This window comes from Haliotis asinina, chromosome 13 (genome assembly GCF_037392515.1).
Source record: "Haliotis asinina isolate JCU_RB_2024 chromosome 13, JCU_Hal_asi_v2, whole genome shotgun sequence".
NCBI classification, from domain to species: Eukaryota; Metazoa; Mollusca; class Gastropoda; order Lepetellida; family Haliotidae; genus Haliotis; species Haliotis asinina.
Genome location: NC_090292.1, coordinates 41,581,666 through 41,604,425, shown reverse-complemented (window position 1 = coordinate 41,604,425; position 22,760 = coordinate 41,581,666). Strand labels below are relative to the sequence as shown.

At 39.3% G+C, this 22,760-nt stretch overlaps 1 protein-coding gene across 1 annotated transcript; it reads right to left on the bottom strand.

Moving 5' to 3' along the window:
- Positions 1–83: 83 nt before the first annotated feature.
- On the bottom strand, positions 84–21,240 carry LOC137259982 (TBC1 domain family member 15-like). The gene is made up of 12 exons (XM_067797647.1): positions 21,195–21,240; positions 19,750–19,952; positions 18,286–18,361; positions 15,746–15,840; positions 14,736–14,983; positions 13,190–13,293; positions 11,870–12,002; positions 10,429–10,510; positions 8,929–9,019; positions 7,937–8,085; positions 5,538–5,676; positions 84–3,114 (listed from the first exon to the last, which is right to left on the bottom strand). The coding sequence occupies exons 1-12, from the start codon at positions 21,212–21,214 to the stop codon at positions 2,949–2,951; spliced, it is 1,506 nt and encodes a 501-aa protein (XP_067653748.1). The 5' UTR covers positions 21,215–21,240; the 3' UTR covers positions 84–2,948.
- Positions 21,241–22,760: the final 1,520 nt, after the last annotated feature.

Below are 22,760 nucleotides of genomic sequence, written 5' to 3'. Positions count from 1 at the left end.
AGCGCTGTGCTGTAAGATTCCCCTGGATGACATGAAGATCACTCCTTAAACACACACCCCCCCCCCCCCCCCCCCACCCCCAAACCATCACGCTTCCACCACCAAATCGATCTCGCTGTCGCACACATGCGTTGGCGTAACGTTCACCATGTCGCCGGTAAACACGTTCTCTTCCATCAACAAAGGACACACAGTACCTCGACTCATCAGAAAACAGAATTCTTAGGAAGAAAAGTCGTGGTTGACGCGCATACCGGTGAGCAAATTGTCGTCAGGCTTGGCGGTGACGTGGCTGTAAGATGGGACCACGGTAGTGGCGTCGGGGTCGTAACCCTGCTCGTCTCAGGCGTCGTCGAACTGTAATGGAGTGGATTCGCCTGCCATGTCTGCCTATGGTGTTTGCTGCTGTTGTTGCTGCTGTCCAGAAGCGGTCTCTGAGGTCAGCCAGTCGCATTTGTCGGTCTTGTCTTGCCTTTGTTACCGGAAGTTGACAAGGTCTTTGTCAGTCTGCAACGCTTCCTGGTTTGCCGATGTCTACTGACAAGACAGCTGATGGTGGACTGGTTAACGTGGAGATGCCTGGCGACATCTGTCTTGGAGGTTCCTGCTTCGAGGAGTTCAAGAGCCCGTTCTCGTTCTTGCAAACTCAGCCATGGCATTGTTGTCAATGACTGCTCTTCCATTGAAACCATTGCCTTAAATGCATGAGACCACATGCAAAGCACATGCATTGCATTTTTCACAGTCACATTGAATTGTCAACATACTGAGACAGAGTTGCGTTTTTGCAACTCTGACTGTCTTCATGGACATGGAATGGATTCGAACTCGGACAATAAGTCAAAAAGACTCATGTTCCATTAACTATTCAAACATTAGCCACCTATTTTTCATTGGATATAATTTTTGAAACAATATTCGAAAAAATCCTCAATGCGTTTTCAAAGTCCTTCAGTATACTTGTCAGTCAGTCTTTACGATTTTGTGGACTGATGTGCCAGTTGTGCAGGACTAACAAACATATCAGCATGAGTATCAGACAAACTTGTGAGTAAAAACATGAGCACCATGAAAGGCTATGGGTGATGGCATGAGCAGCAGACAAGCCAGTGGTGATAACATGAGCAGCATACAAGCCTGTCAATGACGGTATGAGCATCAAGCAAGCCTGTCAATGATAATATGAGCAGCAGATGTGTCTGTGAGTGATGGCATGTGCATCAGACAAGCCTGTGCTTGATATCATGAGCAGCAGACAAGCCTGTAGTGATAACATGAGCAGCAGACAAGCCTGTGAAAGATGGCATGAGCTCCAAACAAGTCTGTTAGTGATATCATGATCAGCAGACGAGCCTGTGAGTGATGGCATGTGCATTAGACAAGCCTGTGAGTGATGGCATGTGCATTAGACAAGCCTGTGTGTGATATCATGAGCAGAAGACGAGCCTGTGAGTGATGATGGCATGTGCATTAGACAAGCCCGTGAGAGATAACATTGAAACTGACCTTCAGTTAGTAACTTAGGAATTTAAGCATTGTTGTAAAACAAAATTTTAGATGCTGAAACAAATTAATTTGCCAAACTTAAAGGTTATAGGCGGGAATATAATCTGAAATGGCATTTTTTTACCTCCTACCGGCAGCATATGAGCTCTTGACAGAAAGTACTTCTATAATGCTGAAGATAGATCAGGGTGTGTTCAGGGTGTGTTCAGGGTGCTTCATTATCAAAGGGCACATTAATACTTCTTTAACTGAGTGAATTAAGTTCTACGCCGCTTTTAGAAATATTCTATCAATAACATCACAAGGGTCACCAGAAATGGCCTTCACATACTGTACTTACGTGGGGAACAAACTCCGGTCTTTGGCCTGATGAGCAAACACCTTTACCAGGGCTACACCACTGTCCCTATACTTCTTTAAGAGTGCACACTATCATATAATATTTTCACTAGCATTTTAAAAAAATTGGTGGAATAATTGGAACAGAAAGAATGTTAAATAAAATGATTATACTATAAATGAAACTGTTACCTACGAGGTCTATATTTAAATATCAAAATACTGATACAAATACACGCACAATACATCTTCTGGATATTCCTTGGAATCAGCAAAAAGACCTTTCCTGCACATACACAAACATTCACATTTCATGAATATTCCTTGGAATCTGTGAAATGACTTTTTTCAAACAAATATGCACACAATACAGATTGTGAAAATTCACTGGAATCTGTAAAACACCTTCATTATCAAAGGATACATTTAAACTTCTTTAACAGTCCACAATATCAAATATTAGTTGTACCAGCACGTTAAAAACATATTATTTTCACAGGATATGGTTGATTGGTTGAATATTTGCCACAGAAATGATGTAAAAATGAAATGATCTTTACTGCATACGAAACTGTTGCTGTTCCCTATAAATTCTGCTTTTTAATATTCAAATGAATCATTGAAAGATTTCTTTCAAACAAATACACACACTACACAGATTGTGACTATTCATTGGAATAAGTGAAAAGAACTCTTTCAAAACAAATACACACACAATACATTTTGTGAATATTCTCTGGAATTGGTGAAAGGACTTCTTTCAAACAAATACACACACAAAACATTTTGTGAATATTCTTTGGAATTAGTGAAAAGACCTCTTTCAAACAAATACACACACAATGCATATTGTGAATATTCACTGCAATTACTGAACAGACTTCTTTGAAACAAATGCACGTACCATACATATTGTGAGTATTCACCAGAATCAGTGAATTGATAGTCTGAATGTTTCTAAAAATTATATAAAATACAATTAGTGCATATTATTTGGACTTGATGCAGGTAGCAAACAATGTTTGTATTTACAATGTCGACAAACATGTTTTTTTCTGCATATGATACACATGATACATAGTGATAATTAAAATGATGTATCCTCATTGAGCATTGCCCTTCAACTTGTTAAGTAGCTTCTGTTGGAGAGACATCTCCTCCTTGGGAGTTTCCTCGACTAAATGGAAACTATCTTCAACGGTCTTCCGGCAATACATGAAAAACAGTCGCTCTGACTTAGTCAAGATGTCGTCCAGCTCAAACTTCAACCTGGAACAAAAAGTTGCACCATTATCTACAAAACTCTTGCACTGTCTGCTGTGATTCACCTCAGCATGAATGACACCAGTCCACAAATATCATTCAGTCACATGAAGTTTAGGAGCGTCGAACTCAGAGAGTTTATGGACAGGTGATCATGCTTGGCAGCTTGACTTCTGCGAGTTGCTAGGGCTTCAGTCCTGACCCATAATAAAGCACCTGTGATCCATGTGGTCTCATCTCAGGCAAGTGAGTTTGTTCAGTCACATTACCATAACCCTTTAAACAGGCAGATTGGGTTTACCAGGCAAATAATATGCTGAGGTACTGATTGATAGTGCTATGGGTATACGCAATGTGAAGTTTGGCGCTATATAAATGGACACGCTATACAAATGGACTCAAGGATTTACACCTCCTCTATCTAAAGGTCCCTGGGCCTCACACTCGTAATTTCCTGGGGTCCTGGACAACAAAATGGGTTCACCATACACTTAATTATTATTACTAATACTATGTTATAATACTGTTGCAATTCAGTCATTGTCACTGTATTGTGTTTCATGATCAGAGTAATTAAACTGTAAACAAGAAGACAAAATCATCAATATCCTCTGAAGTGACAAAATATCCATCACGAATATGTCTACAAGTTATTATTATGCCAAATGTTTGGTGAGTGTATAGAAAAGTGGAAGGAGATTAATGAAAGGTTTTTAAAGTTCTGCTCCTGAAAGGAGCACAATCATAAATTTATAAGTCAAACTTGATGCTATGGAGACGCCAAAATATTTTAATCAGAATTTAAAAATTACCAAAAATCACCAGTACACTAGACCAAGCTATGTGCCCATATTGAACAGTTTTAGAGTTCTGCTCTGGAAAAGAGCACTACCATCAATTTCAGCCTAAATAAATACAGTTGCCATGGAAATGCCAAAATATTTAATTCAGAAAACCAAAACTACAAAACGGCACCAGTACACCTCCAGGTCTATCTATGCGCCAAGTTTGGTGAAGATATCGTGAAAGGCTTTAGAGTTCTACTCCAGAAAAGAGTACTACCACCAATTTCAGCCTAAATCAAAACAGTTGCCATGGAAATGGCAAAATACCACCAATCAATATTTGATTGGATTTACTTCAGATAAAACTTTCAGATGCAAGTAAGCTTTGAAACTGTCAAACTAAACTATGTTTTGAGAATTAGGCAAGTCACAAAAATATCATGACGTAAAAACGTCTGTTGGTCGCCACTCGCAAAAATATCATGACGCAAAAATTTCGTGATTTACCACCAATTTCAGTCTTAGTCATACCTGTTGCCATGGGAACGCAAAGAATAATTTCTTCAGAAACCTAAACCTACCACCAGGCAACAGCACACCACTAGACCAAGCTATGTGTCAAGTCTGGAGAAGAAATAGTGAACAGTGTTATAGTTTTACTCCGGAAAAGAGCACAACCACCTATTCCAGTCCAAGTCAAACTTGTTGCCATGGAAATGCCAAAAATATTCTAGTTAGAATTCCAAAACTATGAAAAGGCACCAGTACATAACTAGACCAATCTAAATTTCAAGTTTAGTGAAGAAATATTGTACGGTTTTAAAGTTCTGCACCATAATAGATAAATGTGAATGGACGGATGGATGCACGGATGGACAAAACGCATTTTCATACCCCCTGGAAATCATATGGTGGGGGATAGTGATATCATAACTCTGCTAGTAGCAGAATCAGCGATAACTTGTTGTTACTTGATCAAGATATTAAAAAAAGCATTCAGACTTTTTCTGCATCCCTGTGGATGCGCTTGTCTATTCCATTGCATCCATTGTCAATTTCTGTGAGTATAGGACTCAGGAATTTACATCCTGTAAATCCCAGTATCAATTATTTTGATTTGACTAAACACTATCCATAACATTTCTTGTAACTGAGAAGTATATGTGTTGACATGATTTATCTATAATTCTGGAAAATACTAGTGTTCATGTTTACATGTTGGTCAGAATGTCCTGCACGCACAATACCACACCAAAAACAAACAGACAGGTCACACTGATGTTCACTCACTTGCTCAATATGGCTCAGTCAAACACACAGATCAGACTGACAATCTTCCACAAGTCAGACAGACAGATCAGACTGACAATTTCCCACAGGTTCACTCACCCACTGACAAGGGTGAACACCATCCCAGTGTCCTTACACCAGATCAGACTGATGATCTTCCACAAGTCAAACATACAGATCAGACTGACAGTCTCCCACAAGTCAAACACACAGATCTGACTGACAGTCTTCCACAAGTCAAACACACAGATCAGACTGATGATCTTCCACAAGTCAAACACACAGATCAGACTGATGATCTTCCACAAGTCAAACACACAGATCAGACTGATGATCTTCCACAAGTTCACTTACCCATTGACACAGGTGAACACCATCCCAGTGTCCTTACACTCAAACAGAGCATCCCTGAACTCCATGAGCAGAGCAGCACACATGAACACCTCGAACGTGTACTCCTTCTGGGGCATCTGTGTGGTTCGTGTGTCTCCACCTGAAGACAGCAAATAAAGGAACACTATCTTTCAGATTTTGTATATTACTGCAGATAATCAGATCTCACAGGGAGCTTGCCCAGTAACTTGACCCTTGAAATGAGTATCAATATGGTATATTTCAAACACTAGCCAACCGTCCCAACCGCAACCAACTCAGACAACAAGACAACTGACAGTTATCAATAATTATACCTTCAGTCAGCATTATTCAATATAATCCAAATCATATTACGTTTACTCATGCCTCAAATATTTGGCAGAAGATGGATACATATATATATATGTTTCATTAAACGTCATATTTATTGTAGCTGGACTATCACATGTTAACAAACTGGCATGCTTATTTCACCTCATCCGCTACTATGTTCATGAGGGTACACTCTTAGCTCCAATTTCACATCATGCTTAACAATCATGAACTGTACATATTAACAATCAGGAACTGTACATATTAACAATCGTGAACTGTACATATTAACAATCAGGAACTGTACATATTAACAATCGTGAACTGTTCATATTAACAATCGTGAACCCTACATATTAACAATCAGGAACTGTACATATTAACAATCGTGAACTGTACATATTAACAATCAGGAACTGTACATATTAACAATCGTGAACTGTACATATTAACAATCAGGAACTGTACATATTAACAATCAGGAACTGTACATACTAACAATCATGAAGTGTGCATATTAACAATCATGAACTGTGCATATTAACAATCAGGAACTGTACATATTAACAATCATGAACTGTACATATTAACAATCATGAACTGTACATATTAACAATCAGGAACTGTACATATTAACAATCGTGAACTGTACATATTAACAATCAGGAACTGTACATATTAACAATCGTGAACTGTACATATTAACAATCAGGAACTGTACATATTAACAATCGTGAACTGTACATATTAACAATCAGGAACTGTACATATTAACAATCAGGAACTGTACATATTAACAATCAGGAACTGTTCATATTAACAATCGTGAACTGTACATATTAACAATCAGGAACTGTACATATTAACAATCGTGAACTGTACATATTAACAATCAGGAACTGTACATATTAACAATCGTGAACTGTACATATTAACAATCAGGAACTGTACATATTAACAATCAGGAACTGTACATACTAACAATCATGAAGTGTGCATATTAACAATCAGGAACTGTACATATTAACAATCAGGAACTGTACATATTAACAATCATGAACTGTACATATTAACAATCATGAAATGTACATATTATCCCTGCACATAATACAATGCTTAAGAAAAACAAAATAGAACTGAAAAGGAAAATAATTCTAGTGATGTCTGCAGACCCCTTTCTACAAGCTGCTTTTTTAAGTCTTCAAAATCCGGCAATATACTGTTCACCTCCAAGTTAAGTCCCCCTCAAGGTGTACCTGACAGTGACTGCCCCTGACCCCAAATACCTCTACACTCAACTTTAACGTACTACGTGACCACAAGGTAGGTGAGTGAGTGAGTGAGTGAGTGAGTGAGTGAGTGAGTGAGTGAGTGAGTGAGTGAGTGAGTGAGTGAGTGAGTGAGTGAGTGAGTGAGTGAGTGAGTGAGTGAGTGAGTCAAACTCAGGTCTTGAGCATGTTCATTGGGCAACCAAACCGCCCTCTGCCATTATGTTCTAGGGGGATTTACCTGGGGAAATACATTTTCAAGTCAAGGTGAATCTCTGCACATGAATTGTATAAACATGGAGGCCTTAGGCTCAGGGAAGGATACAAAGAAAACAAACTTTTAACATTGTGTGCACCTTTTACATGGAGAGAAATGTTGGTTTTATAATTATGATTAAATTTTACGGATTCATACAAACAATCCTTTTTTATCCCCCTCGACATGAAAAATATTTGCATCCATTCAAACCCCGCTCAAATGTTTAAAACACAAAACACCAAACAGAAGCTTATTTCTGTGTTCTCCGTCATGATATTGCTATAATATTGAAAAGCGGATTACAACCATTCTCACTCACTCACTCACTCACTCACTCACTCACTCACTCAATAATGGTGAGCAGAGGGGTGGTTTGCCTAGCGTGTTGAGGATTCGACTGCCACATCAAAGATCTATGTTTGATTTCTCACATCATGATATTGCTGGAATATTGCTAAAAGCATCATAAAACTAACACTAACGCACTCACTCACTCACTCACTCACTCACTCACCATAAGAGCAAAGTATCATCACTACCTGTATTAGCAAATTCCAACATTTCTTCTTTCATAAGAGCCTTCTCCGCTTCAAGAGAAGATAACTCTAAATGATGACTAGAGAGAATCTCAAAACACCGTAAGGAGTCCATGAAGGAGAACTCTCGCTTGAAGCCCAGCAACAACCACCTATGAAGACACACAAAAACATTTGCTAGAGAGGATTAATTTTGAGTTCAATATACAAGAACATGTTTGTATTTGCAGTGTTCGCGGTAGGTTTTGTATGAGTGCGTGCAGAAATAAAATTATTAATATGCAGTCCAAATCTTTTGCGCATGAAATTTTCATTAAAATCCTGAATCATCTTAAAATGTATTGTTTGTCCACATGATGCAGTTTTAAGGTGCCTTTTAAAATTACATAAATAAGCATCTATGCGTCCAAAACACGCGAGCAAAATATTTTTTGCGTGGTTCTATTACTTTTTTGATTGAAAAACGCAGGTTTCTGTGTCAATGCGAACACTTATTTGATGTCATGATATTCTATAAAAAATGACAGCATTACAGATTTCATTAGTTTGTTTTTTTAAAGGAGACAAATGAAAAGTAATACTTATTGCTTTCTTTACTTAATTTTTTTGTTTCTGAGTTACAGATGACATCATTACCAAGGACGTTTCCTAACATTACAACCAATGAAGATCTGGGATAGAATTGATCTTCAGTAACTCATGCTTGCAGCAAGTGGCAACTAACAGCATCAGATGGTCATGCTCATTGACTTGACATATGTCTTCAGCTGCATAGATTGGAGTTCATGTTATTGATCACTGGATTGTCTGGTCCCAATCTGATTATTAACAGACCACAGGAATACAGCTGGAATATTGCTGAGTACAGCAATAAACTAAACTCACTGGCTCATAATAGAACAAACCATATACATTGCAAGTGTTTCCAAGGAATGAGCTTGAGTGAGAAGACAAATAAACATAGACTGAAGAGTTTGTCAGACTAGTTGCCTTACCTGTGACAAAAGAAGAGGTTGCCGAGTTCATGGGCTTCAAAATGCCGAAGTAAGACTGGGTCTACTTCGCTCAGTAGCATCCTGACTAGATCTGAAACACAGAGCATCCTGACTACATCTGAAATACAGAGCATCCTGACTTGATCTGAAACACACAGCATCGTAATGAACACCAAACGAAGAAAAAATAAACACACTATGGTAACGAACACACGGAACATGACAGAGAACACCATGCAGAACACCCTCAGAACACCACACTGAACACCACACAGAACACAATAGAACATCACAGAAAACACCACCCAGAACATCCCACAGAACATCCCACAGAACACCACACTGAACACCCCATTGAACACAACACTGAACTTCCCACATAACTCAACACTAAACACTCCACAAAACACCATCTGGAACACCCCACAGAACACCACACTGAACACCCCACAGAACACTACACTGAACACCCACAGAACACGACATTAAACACCCCACAGAACTTAAAACTGAACACTCCACACAACACAATCTGGAACATCACTGAGAACACCACCGAGAACACCTCACAAAACACTACACTGAACACCCACAGAACACAACACTGAACAACCCACAGAACATAACTCTGAACACCCCACAGAACACCATCTGGAACATCACTGAGAACACCACCCAGAACACCTCACAAAACACTACACTGAACACCCACAGAACATAACACTGAACAACCCACTGAACATAACACTGAACACCCCACAGAACACCATCTGGAACATCACAGAGAACACCATCCAGAACACCCCACAGAACATTGACCGGAACATCACAGAGAACACCAAACTGAACACCCCACTGAACACCCCCTAGAACACTCCACAGAACACCACACTGAACACCCCACAGAACACCATACTGAACTTCCCACATAATACAACAGTGTACTCACCACAAAACACCATCTGGAACATCACAGAGAAAACCAAACTGAACACCCCACTGAGCACCTACAGAACACCCCACAGAACACAACACTGAGCACCTACAGAACACCCCACAGAACACCACACTGAACAACACACAGAACACCATCTGGAACATCACAGAGAACACCACCAACAACACCCACAGAACACCAACAACACCCACAGAACACCACACTGAGCACCTACAAAACATCCCACAGAACACCACACTGAGCACCTACAGAACACCCCACAGAACACTACACTGAACACCACACAGAACAACATCTGGAACATCACAGAGAACACCACCCAGAACACTCCACAGAACACCACACAGAACACCCCACTGAACACCACCCGGAACATCACAGAGAACACCACACTGAACACCCACAGAACACACACAGAACACTGCATTGAGCAGTACATTTAACAGTTTACTCAGAAGACCATATAAGACACCACACAGATATAAAGTTTAATATCATCCATGGCCTACTGCAGGTAATCATTCTACAGTCTCTCACACTACCTATTTTCTTCACCATCCCCTCCTCTGAGAAGTCGTCCTCAATCTTTTCCATGTAGTTCTTGAAGCACCAGAACGTCTCCACCTGAAGCCAGAAATAACATACAGACTCATGACTTTCAGTGATCTCCAGACTCACTTAATTACATTCTGCCACATACTTAATTGCACATGGCTGGAATATTGCTGTGAGTGACGTAAACTAAATTCACTCACTGTAATACAGACACCGGTGATTCCTGCCATCTCATCATCAATTACTGTGCATACCACACGGATGTTCCAAACAAACAACACATATGGAGCTGCTCGTTTTGTGTTTGTATTTTCCAACGAATGTCTGCCGTTGCGACTTTTAATGTAAAGAATCTTTTATTAATAATGATTCTGATGGGTTGGTTGGTTTGTTCATTTCGCATGCACTCAGCAATATTCCAGCTAAGTGGCAGCGATCTGTAAATAATCAAGTCTGGACCAGACAATCCAGTGATGAACAGCATTATCATCGATCTATGCAATTGGGATCCGATATGTGTGTCAACCAAGTCAGCGACAGTGAGTATTGATCCCATTAGTGAGCATTCAGAAGTTATGGCCAGGTGTTCACATTTTTTTAAAAAAAACACTTGCCACGGGGCAAGTGACTGTAAGAAAGCTACTTGTCCTGACTGATTTTCCACTTGTTCTGATTTTATGACATAATCATGATGGGGAAATTATGAAAGAATAAGTCATCATGATATTTGATGTTAATATCTACCTGACTATTGATCGGAAAGTGATAAATAGCCAAGAAAGATAATCCTATTTCATTATCATTGTGAAATTTAATGCCTACATTTTGAGCAGATATCAAATGAAATGCAAGTCTATTTGCAGTTTGAAACTGTAAGCAGAAATTATCTAGTAGCTCACAGACAAGTAAGATGCCATTATTTGACTGCCTGAAATGAAAACTAACTTGTCCCGGGCATCGGGCGATGGAATTTTTTAACCCCTCTTATGGCTAAGGGGAATTTTATTAAGAGGCATATACAATGTGAATGACCACTAAAATATATGTACAAAGTAAGTGACCTCTGACTCTTGCATGTCATGTACAAACTCAGCACATCATATCGTTTACATGAGTGGGGAGTGAAAATATTTCAAAGCCACATTTAGCAATGCTCTACCAATATCACAGCATGGGACACCAGAAATGGGCTTCACACATTGCACCCTTGTAGGGAATAGAACCTGTGTCTTCGGCATGATGAGCAAACGCTTTCCCCAATAGGCTACCCCACCATCCATCTTTGACATAATGTGACCAGGAAAAGATCGAACATAACACCATGAAATTGAACAAAAGAACTGCTCTCAGGCATTTGTTCATAAATGAAAACACGGTTTGCAATTTCCAACACTTGGTGTGAAACCACCAAAGTGTGGACAGACTCACCTCAGACTCCATAACGAACAGGAAGCGAGACAAAATGTCGTTCATTCCCTGGGCATATCCCAGTTTTGGATTGTAGACGGCACATGTTACTAATATATCTCTCAGCTGGGTCAGATGAGGGTTGCTCCTGCCTCTGAAGAAAACAGATCCAAGCTCAAGATTAATTTTTATTCAAAGGAAGCAAATAAGAAATGGAAGTAGCTAGGACAATGTAAAGCTTGTTTTTATGTTTCTTGCAGAAAGTTGCACTCAGCAATATTCCAGCAACTTGGTGGTTGTTCATTAAGAATCAAGTCTAGACCAGACAATCTAGTGATTAATCGTGTGATCATCGATCTACGCAGTTGGGATACGATCACATATATCAATCAAGTCTAGACCAGACAATCTAGTGATTAATCGTGTGATCATCGATCTACGCAGTTGGGATACGATCACATATATCAATCAAGTCGAGCCCAATCCCTCTAGTAGCCACTTACATGCATCAGTTACTGAAGATCAATTCTAAATTGGATCTTCAGAGGTTTCACTGATAATGGTAGCCTTGTGGAATACTGACACTAATTGTCCAGGTAAAAAAATATGAACACCTGATCTTATATATCTTATAACAAGCATGGTTTGATGAAGACCAATTTCAACATAGACTTTCATGGATAAGGTGAGTGAGCGAATGAGTTTTACGGCGCACTCAGCAATATTCCAGCTATATGACGGCAGTGTGGACCTGACAATCCAATTATCAATAGCATAAGTATCAGTCTAAACAACTGACCTGACCTCCTGATCCCATTAGTCAAATCTCCGGGATTTGCTGAGGACAAATTCTAACCAAGATCTTTTCAAAGGAAGACAACCAATTGTTGCTGAGGACAAATTCTAACCAAGATCTTTTCAAAGGAAGACAACCAATTGTTGCTGAGGACTAATTCTAACCCAGATCTTTTCAAAGGAAGACAACCAATTGTTGCTGAGGACTAATTCTAACCCAGATCTTTTCAAAGGAAGACAACCAATTGTTGCTGAGGACTAATTCTAACCCAGATCTTTTCAAAGGAAGACAACCAATTGTTGCTGAGGACTAATTCTAACCCAGATCTTTTCAAAGGAAGACAACCAATTGTTGCTGAGGACTAATTCTAACCCAGATCTTTTCAAAGGAAGACAACCAATTGTTGCTGAGGACTAATTCTAGCTCAGATTTTCAAGAGTCCGGTAATCAATAATCACTGATCGAAGTGAAAATAGCTTTGCCCAGTTAAATCATAGCAGAATGTTGACAAACCACCTCTGTATAGACACCATTAAACATCTTACTCAAAGTACTCCACATCCCTGTCCGTTCTTGGCACATCCTTGTCGATCACGCGGATGTTGGTCCTCATCTCATCAATGTCGATCTTGTGGCGGTTCACAAACACCTGCAAGACACAACACCATCACTTTGGCAGAAAACACACACTTGCACACATGCACATGCATACACACATGCACACACCAAACAATTCACAAGGGACCATACAGCAACATAATATTTTCTATCTACACAGATTTTGACATTGGTATATCTGATCAATGTCTTAAAATACTTTTTTCAAATTATTTGTGAGAAAAAGTAATAAACGAATTTGAGGAATTTGTTTGAATTGAAACATTTTATTCCTTCTTCAATAATCCTCACTAACATGCCCTTATAGACATGCCCTTATAGTTCATGAAGTGATCTCTCCTATGAAGTTACCCTTCCCTTTCTATCTTAGGGGACCACTACTGAACTTTGTAAGACAATACCAAGATAGGATTTCAACAGGATACAATTCCAAGTCATCTCTTTGCACACAGCTCCAGGCGTGTATAAAAATAGAACTCAGTTCAATTTGAGTTGTTTGCACATTATACGCAAAATAGTACAACATACAGTGTGTACCCGATGTGTCAATACATATCAATATACTAGAGCCATAATATGCCTACCCACGTACCAACATATCAAGACATATCGAAACACATCAGACACAACCCGGGGACTTCTGCAACCAGGATTCTGACTGTCTCAGAACCCAGTTTTAGTATGAGACAACAATTTCAAGCAAGTGGCAGACTCACATAGGATGCCTTGTCATATCGACTGAGTGATCAATCAAATTCAACAAACGATAGAAATCGGCCACTCGGAATGTCACAAGGTCCAGTAGAGCCTGTTCTAGATATCCGACAACATGGATGTGGCTAGGCCAATCAAATTACGTCACATGTTAAATGTTCACATACAAGGCTTCGTCTGCTTCAAGGTAACCATGCCTTGATTTTTCACAGAAAGATACAGAGCATATCTTGGCTCATTATGTGCAATATTCACGAGCAGGGATTAATCCGAAAGAGAAATTAGATGGTTGTATGGTCTGTGAATATCACAACAGAAAATCTAATCTTTCGTGCAACTTTTCTTTTTCTTCACTTTGGCTTTGCTATCTTTTTCATTTGGTTACTGATAAGTCTGCTGCAGGCATTTTGTTACCTCAGCAACAAAATACCACGAAATATTATGAGACCAACGCTGATACTGGCAGATCAAATCATGTGAGAGGTGGCAAATCGATCAGTCATATTTGTAATGTGCAACCAATGAACATGTTGTACAATGTATGAAAACTGGCAGCTGACCAGTGTGAGTCATGTTTAAGATCTGAGATTGTGAGTGACTTTTAGGAATAATCCAGTCATATCATGGCTGGGGACACATGAAATGGCCTTCACACACTGAACCAATGTGGGAATTGAACCCAGGTTGTCAGAATGACAAATGAATGCTTAAACCACTTGGTTACCCTTCCGTCCCAGATCTGAGACTGACCCTCCTTACCTGAGCTTGCAGTTTCATGAACTCAAGTTTCTGTTGAATTTCTTCCATGGAGTACGTGTCCGTGAGATGCGTCTCTGACAAGAGCGCAGCATCAACGGGACCAGACACCACCCCCGCTGCTGCCATGTGCATTCCCTCGGGAGAGGTGTCGAAGTCGGGGCGGGCGGCACAGATCTCGGGGCTTACAGGGGGAGTGCTACCCTCCTGAATCTGGTACTTGGCAATCAATCCCTGTTCCAGAGGAGTTGCTGAAACAGTGAGTGAGTGAGTGAGTGGGTGGGTGCGTGAGTGAGCGAGCCAGCTTTACACAGCAGTCAGCAATATTCCAGCTTCATGGAGGCAATCCATAAATAACAACGGCTGGACTAGCTATCAACAGCATGAGCATCAACGCAACTAGGACACAATGACATGTGTTTACCCAATTCCATTAGTCACCTTGCTATCCTGTTATGACAAGCATGGGTTAAATCTCACTAAATTGGAAGTAAAATCTGGATATATATTAACTGATGGATATAGTGAATAACTTTATCACCCTCTGAGTTAATCTCCTTTGCTAAAAATTCTTATTGTGATAATGCCCTTCACAACAAAACCCTCTGCGTTAATATCCTTTATCATGCCCTTCAAAATAACACACTCTGCGTTAATATCGTTTGCAAAAACAACCTCAGTGATAGAAAATGCGCTTTGCAATAACACACTTAGCACCAATGCCCCCCAACCTACCCGCCCCGCTATAAGAGCTTCCGCAATAACACCCTCTGCAACAACACCTTTCTCAGTAAAGTCCCTAGTGATACTGCCATCTTGGTCAAACCACCGAGTTATCGATGGCACCCATAACCAATCATATCCCTAGACTAGAAGATCATAGTTGGAAAGATTCTGAATCCAATGAAAAACAGGAAAAATGACCATGGGACACCTCCAGCGCCAACATACAAGTATTGCGGATACTGGCACATGTCTAAATTGGTTGCTACAGAAATATATGATCCACTTACATCCTGGTTTGGAGCTGAGTACAAGCATCGTCTTCCATCTCTGTCTCAACTCGTGGTACTTCACAATGTAGTCCAGCAGGATTGTCTCCCTTTCTCTACAACAGGATCAGTCTGGTCAGTTTATACTGAAGGGCTGGAGTGATATATCAAGTGATTCTTACACAAGCGACATTTTGTATGGTAAACATCTTGGGAATGTCAGATGAAATATTCATGAACAAGTTGCAAATTTAACAAGTTAACAACATAACATCTTGTTTGTTGAATAAAAGTATAATTGATAGTATCCTCATGGTAACAAATAAGGGAACACATGAAAATACAAGTGTACCTTTATTCTTTTCCAGAATTTCACCCACAGTGATTAACAGAACACTTGTACTTTCAAGTGTTCCCATATTTGTTTTGAATGAGCATACAATGCCTGCAGGGCCAAGGGAGCCATACAAATTTACTTTTGTCAGTACACAATGTACAAAAATCTGAACTTGAATTACATGTTAACGTAATAAGCATTTAAAATACCTGCCTGTCTGACTGCCATGGACAGGTTATTTTCAGCATGGACTACTATATCCTCAAATTAACTTGACCAACAGTCGTGTTACTAGTAGTATAACTGGGATATTTAACTGGGATGTTCAATATTGGAAACTTAGAATACATTTGATAAATATTTAAGGAAAATTTGAAATCAAGTTGGGAAGGGTCAACGTACTTAGAAAGTACCAAGTAACTGACTTCAAATTGGTTCACTTCCGTTGTGGAACAACAATTTCTGAGAGTTGTTAGGCTTGATTAACTCTTGTGACTCTACATGATTATCAAGTGACTTTACACAATGAGGTACATGGACATTTGCGACAAAGATGGTCAGTTGTCTATAGAAGGGAACCGCATGACATTGGAAATGGTGCAATTAAGACATAAGCACCCTCTGACATCTACCATTTGGAAATGTTCCTTAGATATACCTATACTGGGTCCATCCACAAAGTCATTTCATAAATGGAACTTGTTGGTATCTAATGGAGTACCGAAAAGGGACTAATGGAAATAACTTGTTATTCAGATGGTATATGAGTCATTTTGTATGACGTAGGGTGTTATTTCAGGGGAAGGAGCCAAAATTGTCATGGGTTTCAACTGTTGACAAGAGACATTCTCTCTGTAGGATGAGAGACTGGCTCAAATGAACTTGGAGAATCAGATGTTATCTCAGTAACCAAGAGGTCCTTCTATAAAGTTTGTGTATCTGTGTTGTGTGTAGGCAAGGAAAACTAGATAAATATCTGAGGACCTTCGTGTGAAAAATCCTTCTACAATAAAATGGACATTAACATCATATTGGGCTTATCCTTGAGTATTTATACTAGATACATCATCCCCCAATAAAGAGTGGAAGAAAGACAGATTGCCTAGGGTGAAGGGTATAACACCCCAACATCCTCAGGTAACACCATTCCACATGCTCCAACTGATTAGCCAGGATTATTTTCTTTATATGTACACTACAAAAAAACCTATTTGATCTTTTTCAACTATTTCTTCTGATATGTTTAGACAATGTTTAAGTAAATATAAAAAAATGGTGTTTGTTGTTTGTTGACTATCACTATGAGTATACTCATGTATCAGTTCTGATCAAATTTGCCACAAGTTATCTCAGAGCTACACCATTGGTTTCTTAAAAGAAGTTTCACAAGTTGGCGAAAGAGACACAAAAAGCAATCGTCTCCTTGTGTCAACAAGGAGCAAGATAACTTGTAGAGGCAAAGTTGACCAAAACTGATACTGTGAGTATACTGATGATAGGCACTCAATGTGTTAAGATTTACTCAAGTATAAAAAGATATTTTGTGGGCAGGGAAGTTTTGGTCAAGGCTGGCAAGTTTTACATCAAACCAGTCCTGTGGTCTGGCTGAAAGTTTTGTGAGATTCATACCCTTCACACAATGCTATTCAAAGAACAAAGACTTCAGCTGGACAATGAGGAGAGACTATGATGACAACACAGACAGTAACTGAAGATGGTCATGACACATGTATGTTTTCTCAGCAAACCACTGATTCTAGTATTTTCGTTAAATAGAGTCCCATGTGAGATTCAAACCCAACACACAAAGTCAGCCATCTAACCCACTCAGCCACTGCAGCTAGCTGTTCATGTTGCAAACATTCACGAATTAAGATAACATGATCTTACTAGACTCAGGATAATTCTGTCATAATGTTCCAAATCATCAATACAAATTTCAAGCATAAGGTATAACCACATATATTATACAGCTGGTGCAATCCGTTTTTGTCTGGTGCAAGAAGTAGATTTCAGTTATTTAAATCAAGGGATAGCCCAATGGTCAAAGTGTTTGCTTGTCACACAGAAGACCAGGTTCAATTCCCCACATGGGAACAATGTGTGAAGTCCATTTCTGGTGTCCTCTGCCGTGATATTGTTGGAACAATGCTGAAAGCGGCGAAAAACAATACTCACTCACTCCTTAAATATTGAAACAGTAATTCCATCAATATTCACTGACCTGCTGGTGGAGGTGCAGGGATACAGGCCAAACACAAACTGCCACACCTGTTTCCTAATGCTGGGCTCCACACCTCCTGAAACATTCCAAGGTTACCTCCCTTGTCAGTCATTCTGATCATTTGTACGGGATCGTTCATAATTTATCACTATTTATCACTTATTAAAATAATAAATTAAAAGCAAAATAGCTGACCCCCTCTAAAGTATCTGTACAAAACAGCTGACCCACATTATTTTCTGTGGACAAAATGAATGACTCCCCCCGGAAAATCCTCACCGTACCCACTGGCAATAAAAAATGAACAGTCCCTAACTATTCATCTCTTTCCGTGACCTACAAGAAGACTCGTACCCTTCTCATACACCATTACTGCCAACAATCATGGCAAACTAACCAAATTGCAAGTAGTAAAATGCATTTCAAAACATGAAAATGGCAGAACCACTGAACAATGAACAAACAATGAAAAACTTCGCTAAACTATACAAAGTGCAATTTAAACATAAACTCTGAGCTAAAGGGTGAACAGCTTTCAACACTTAAACATATTTGCAAAGGGAATGACCATATTGCTGTTTTGCCCACGGGATGTAGGGTATTCTAAGAGCCATGTTCGGAAATTCAGAGTTATCTTTCCTTGATAACAGTACTAGACTATTTTCCTCTCCATGCCCATTTGTGCTTACACAATACCCACTCGTGAACATGGACACAAGAGGGGTACGAGAAGCCATTCGGCTTGCAGGAATGACACTTGCATATATCCTTGATAACAGTTTATGCATGTAGGGTGCCTTGAGCAAGCACTAGCTGCATGGATGTGTGAGCTATATAAATATCCTATAATAAATAAATAATCATAATAATCTCCAGGGTATGCATAAAAATAAATGTTCAATAAATGTTCCTGTATGCATCTGTGGCTCGACCCGATAATTTTATTACCTGCCTTGGCTAGCTCCGCATTCTAACAGCAGCCAATCAGCTAAGCTGCTGTTACAATCAACCTTGCCAGTGTCAACAAAGATAGCAGTTGCAGTCATGAAGGTTTGTTCGCAATGCAACTCATATTTTGGGGAAAATCATACAGACAACTTGACAGATCCAAACTTTAAAAGTATATGCAAGAATTCCTTCTACCTCTTCCAGAGTACCTCTGCATCACTTGTGTTGCCATGTTTACTAAGTTAGATAATTTAAAAAGTTTTTGAGTTGTTATTAATATGCTCAACTTATGCTCAAAAAGCCAGCCAAGGGAGGTAATAAAATCATCAGACTGAGCCATAGATGAATCCAGGACATAGTGGGGATTTATCGTAATGTATATCCAAGGAGATCATCAAGGATGACATACATGTATTTATACCAGAAATAAAACATTCCAAGACCATGTGAAGCACATGTTAGCAGCCTAGCTGGAACTCTCTGTTATAAGAATGGATTATTATTAGTAGTAGTTACCTAAGAAAACAGTTCTCCGGAGACCATGTTCATCAACAAGTCTCCCATCTGCATCAAGGAACTGCAAAAACTTCTCCTCGGTAAGTGGGGCCGTTCGCTTGCTGACAGGGACATCCTCCAAGATCTGACCGTCTATCTGAGGTGGGGAGGGATGTGCCGGGACAATGTCAATTCTCTCAAATGATTCATCTGAACTGCATGGCCTGATTAAAAGAACCAAGGATAAATATACCATTCAAAACAAGTTAAGGGTCAAAACTTAGCTTTTTTTGGAGCAGTATAGATATTTAGACATAAAGACTTGAGTGAGTGAGTTTAATTTTATGCCGCACTCAGCAATATTCCAGCTATATGGCAGCAGTCTGTAAATACTCAAGTATGGACCAGAAAATCCAGTGATCAACAACATGAGCATCGATCTGACCAATTGGGAACCAATGACATGTATAAACCAAGTCAGCGGGCCTGACAACCCAATCGCCTCTTACGACAAGCATAGTCACCTTTATGGCAAGCATGGGTTGCTGAAGGCCTATTCTACTCTGGGACCTTCACAGGTCTCATAAAGATTTGACGACTTTACTTTCCAAGATTAGCTTACCATGAATACACAACGACATTTAGGGACTGTTCATAAGGAGGGATGATGATAAGTTTTACGAATAAGCATGTATAACGTGAATGACACCACCGTCACCCCCATAAAATTTATCTACAAAGTAAGTGATGCCCTTGCATGTCCATGTAGAAAATCAATTACATCCACCCTCAACAAACCATTCCATCATTTTCAAGCACAATTTTGACAACATTTGGCACATGCTGCTGTGGTACATAAGATCACTGCTGTAAACACCATATGTTATTATATGTTATTGTGTCTGTGGTTTAACAGATTATACATGGGATTATCTATTGAACTAGAAGGATGCCGATGGTGGATGTTATATTAGTTCACCATATTTCATCCAACCATATTTATACCATTCTCCTTCTGAATTCAACATAACATGAGTTGGTAGAATTTACAGGGGATTTTTTAAATGAGCTGTGAGAAATTTTAACAATAATATTGGGGAAATTACAGATGTAAACTCGTTAACAACTGCCCAAAAACAGAGAAAAGATTTCAATGACGTTAGATCCACATATTTGTTGTCGAGGTATAAGGTAAATAAGATATTTCGATAAACACAAACAGACAGTCGTCACCCATCCATTGTTAAACCAGCTAACCCTCAAAGGATAACAAAACCTCTTTCGGGCCCCTCCATCGACGGGATGTCGTTTGTAAGTTGATCTCATGGCTTACGAAAGCTCACAGACAATTGTAAAATCTTTGACAAATCAAACAATGGCAATATCAAAGAAAGTGCTTGGACGACCTGACATAGTTTCATTATCACTCATAACTGATTGGTTTTATCAGCTGTCAAAATACACACCTCTGATAGATGTTCGTCATAATTGCCAATTAGACTTACCTCCCCTGTATAGTGTATGCCTAACAGCTATCTATGTATAAGGTGTCTACACTTTGAACGGCACTATTCACACCATAAATCTTTAAAAGTAAATGATGTGTTTCTCTGAATAATAGTATCAGCTCTGATTGAATCTACCAGATCATCTATTCTAAAAATATGACGTGTTTGAATTGCAATATTTCAAAATTTCAATTATCGGTTTCAGGGGATAATAACTCTTTAATCGCATGGGCAGAATGATAAAGTGAGTGCATATGCCCCAATATATATAATATAGGCCACAATATTGTCTGAAATGTGTGGAATTGTGCCCTTAATATGATGGCGGTCTTCAAATAATCCAGTCGAATGATCGACATCATGAGCATCGATCAAAGAAAGACTTCATTAAGTTCTACCTTAAAATATTACTTTTTACGCTTCCGATGTAATTTCACTGACGTTGTTCCGAAAATGTTGGGGTTTTCTGAATGGTCATTGCAAGAACATTATTTACATGTCTTTGTCAAATGCAACAAAGCAACTTTGATTCACAGTATTGAAAAACATGACACTTAATAACGTTTTTTCTATCAATAGCTGACTCCTGTTTAAAGGTAAATATATATGTACATGATTTAAGAATATGAACATCTGTTCATTGTTTTCATATATGACCACTGCGAACTAGTACGTCCTGGAATGTTCCGTTACACAAGCACGTCCTGGAATGTTCCGTTACACAAGCACGTCCTGGAATGTTCCGTTACACAAGCATGTACTGGAATGTTCCGTTACACAAGCACGTTACACTAGCACGCCCTGGAATGTTCTGTTACACAAGCATGTACTGGAATGTTCCGTTACACAAGCACGTTACACTAGCACGCACTGGAATGTTCCGTTACACAAGCACGTACTGGAATGTTCCGTTACACTAGCACGTACTGGAATGTTCCGTTACACTAGCACGTACTGGAATGTTCCGTTACACTAGCGCGTACTGGAATGTTCCGCTACATTAGCGCGTACTGGAATGTTCCTTTACACTAGCGCGTACTGGAATGTTCCGCTACACTAGCACGCACTGGAATGTTCCGTTATAATACACTTTTAAATCATGGATTCATAAAAATGACCATCGATCACTCGATGAATCGATGTAAAGTGATACACTGTCGTGTATGATGCGATTCTTCTAATGGACGACGATACAACGATGTTAAACATTGATTATTGACGAATCGCGATATCTGTCAAGAAAAAAAGACATACCTTTGTTTGATCATCAATATATATGCTTTGATTATTTTCCCTTCATAAGCAAACGTTTTTCAGGAATTCCTGCGTCAAGAACTGTGTCAGATATAGCATGCTCACAAAGTCAGTGTACAGACTCAATTACATTGTATCTCGGTTCCGAACGCTGGCGGAGTGTGACGAAATACTTTTAAGTTCGTTTTGGTTTAATTTTAACGTGTTTTGTAGTCGGTGTTAGAATTAAAGATTTAGTATCGTGATACGTATATGGTATTGTCACCCTTA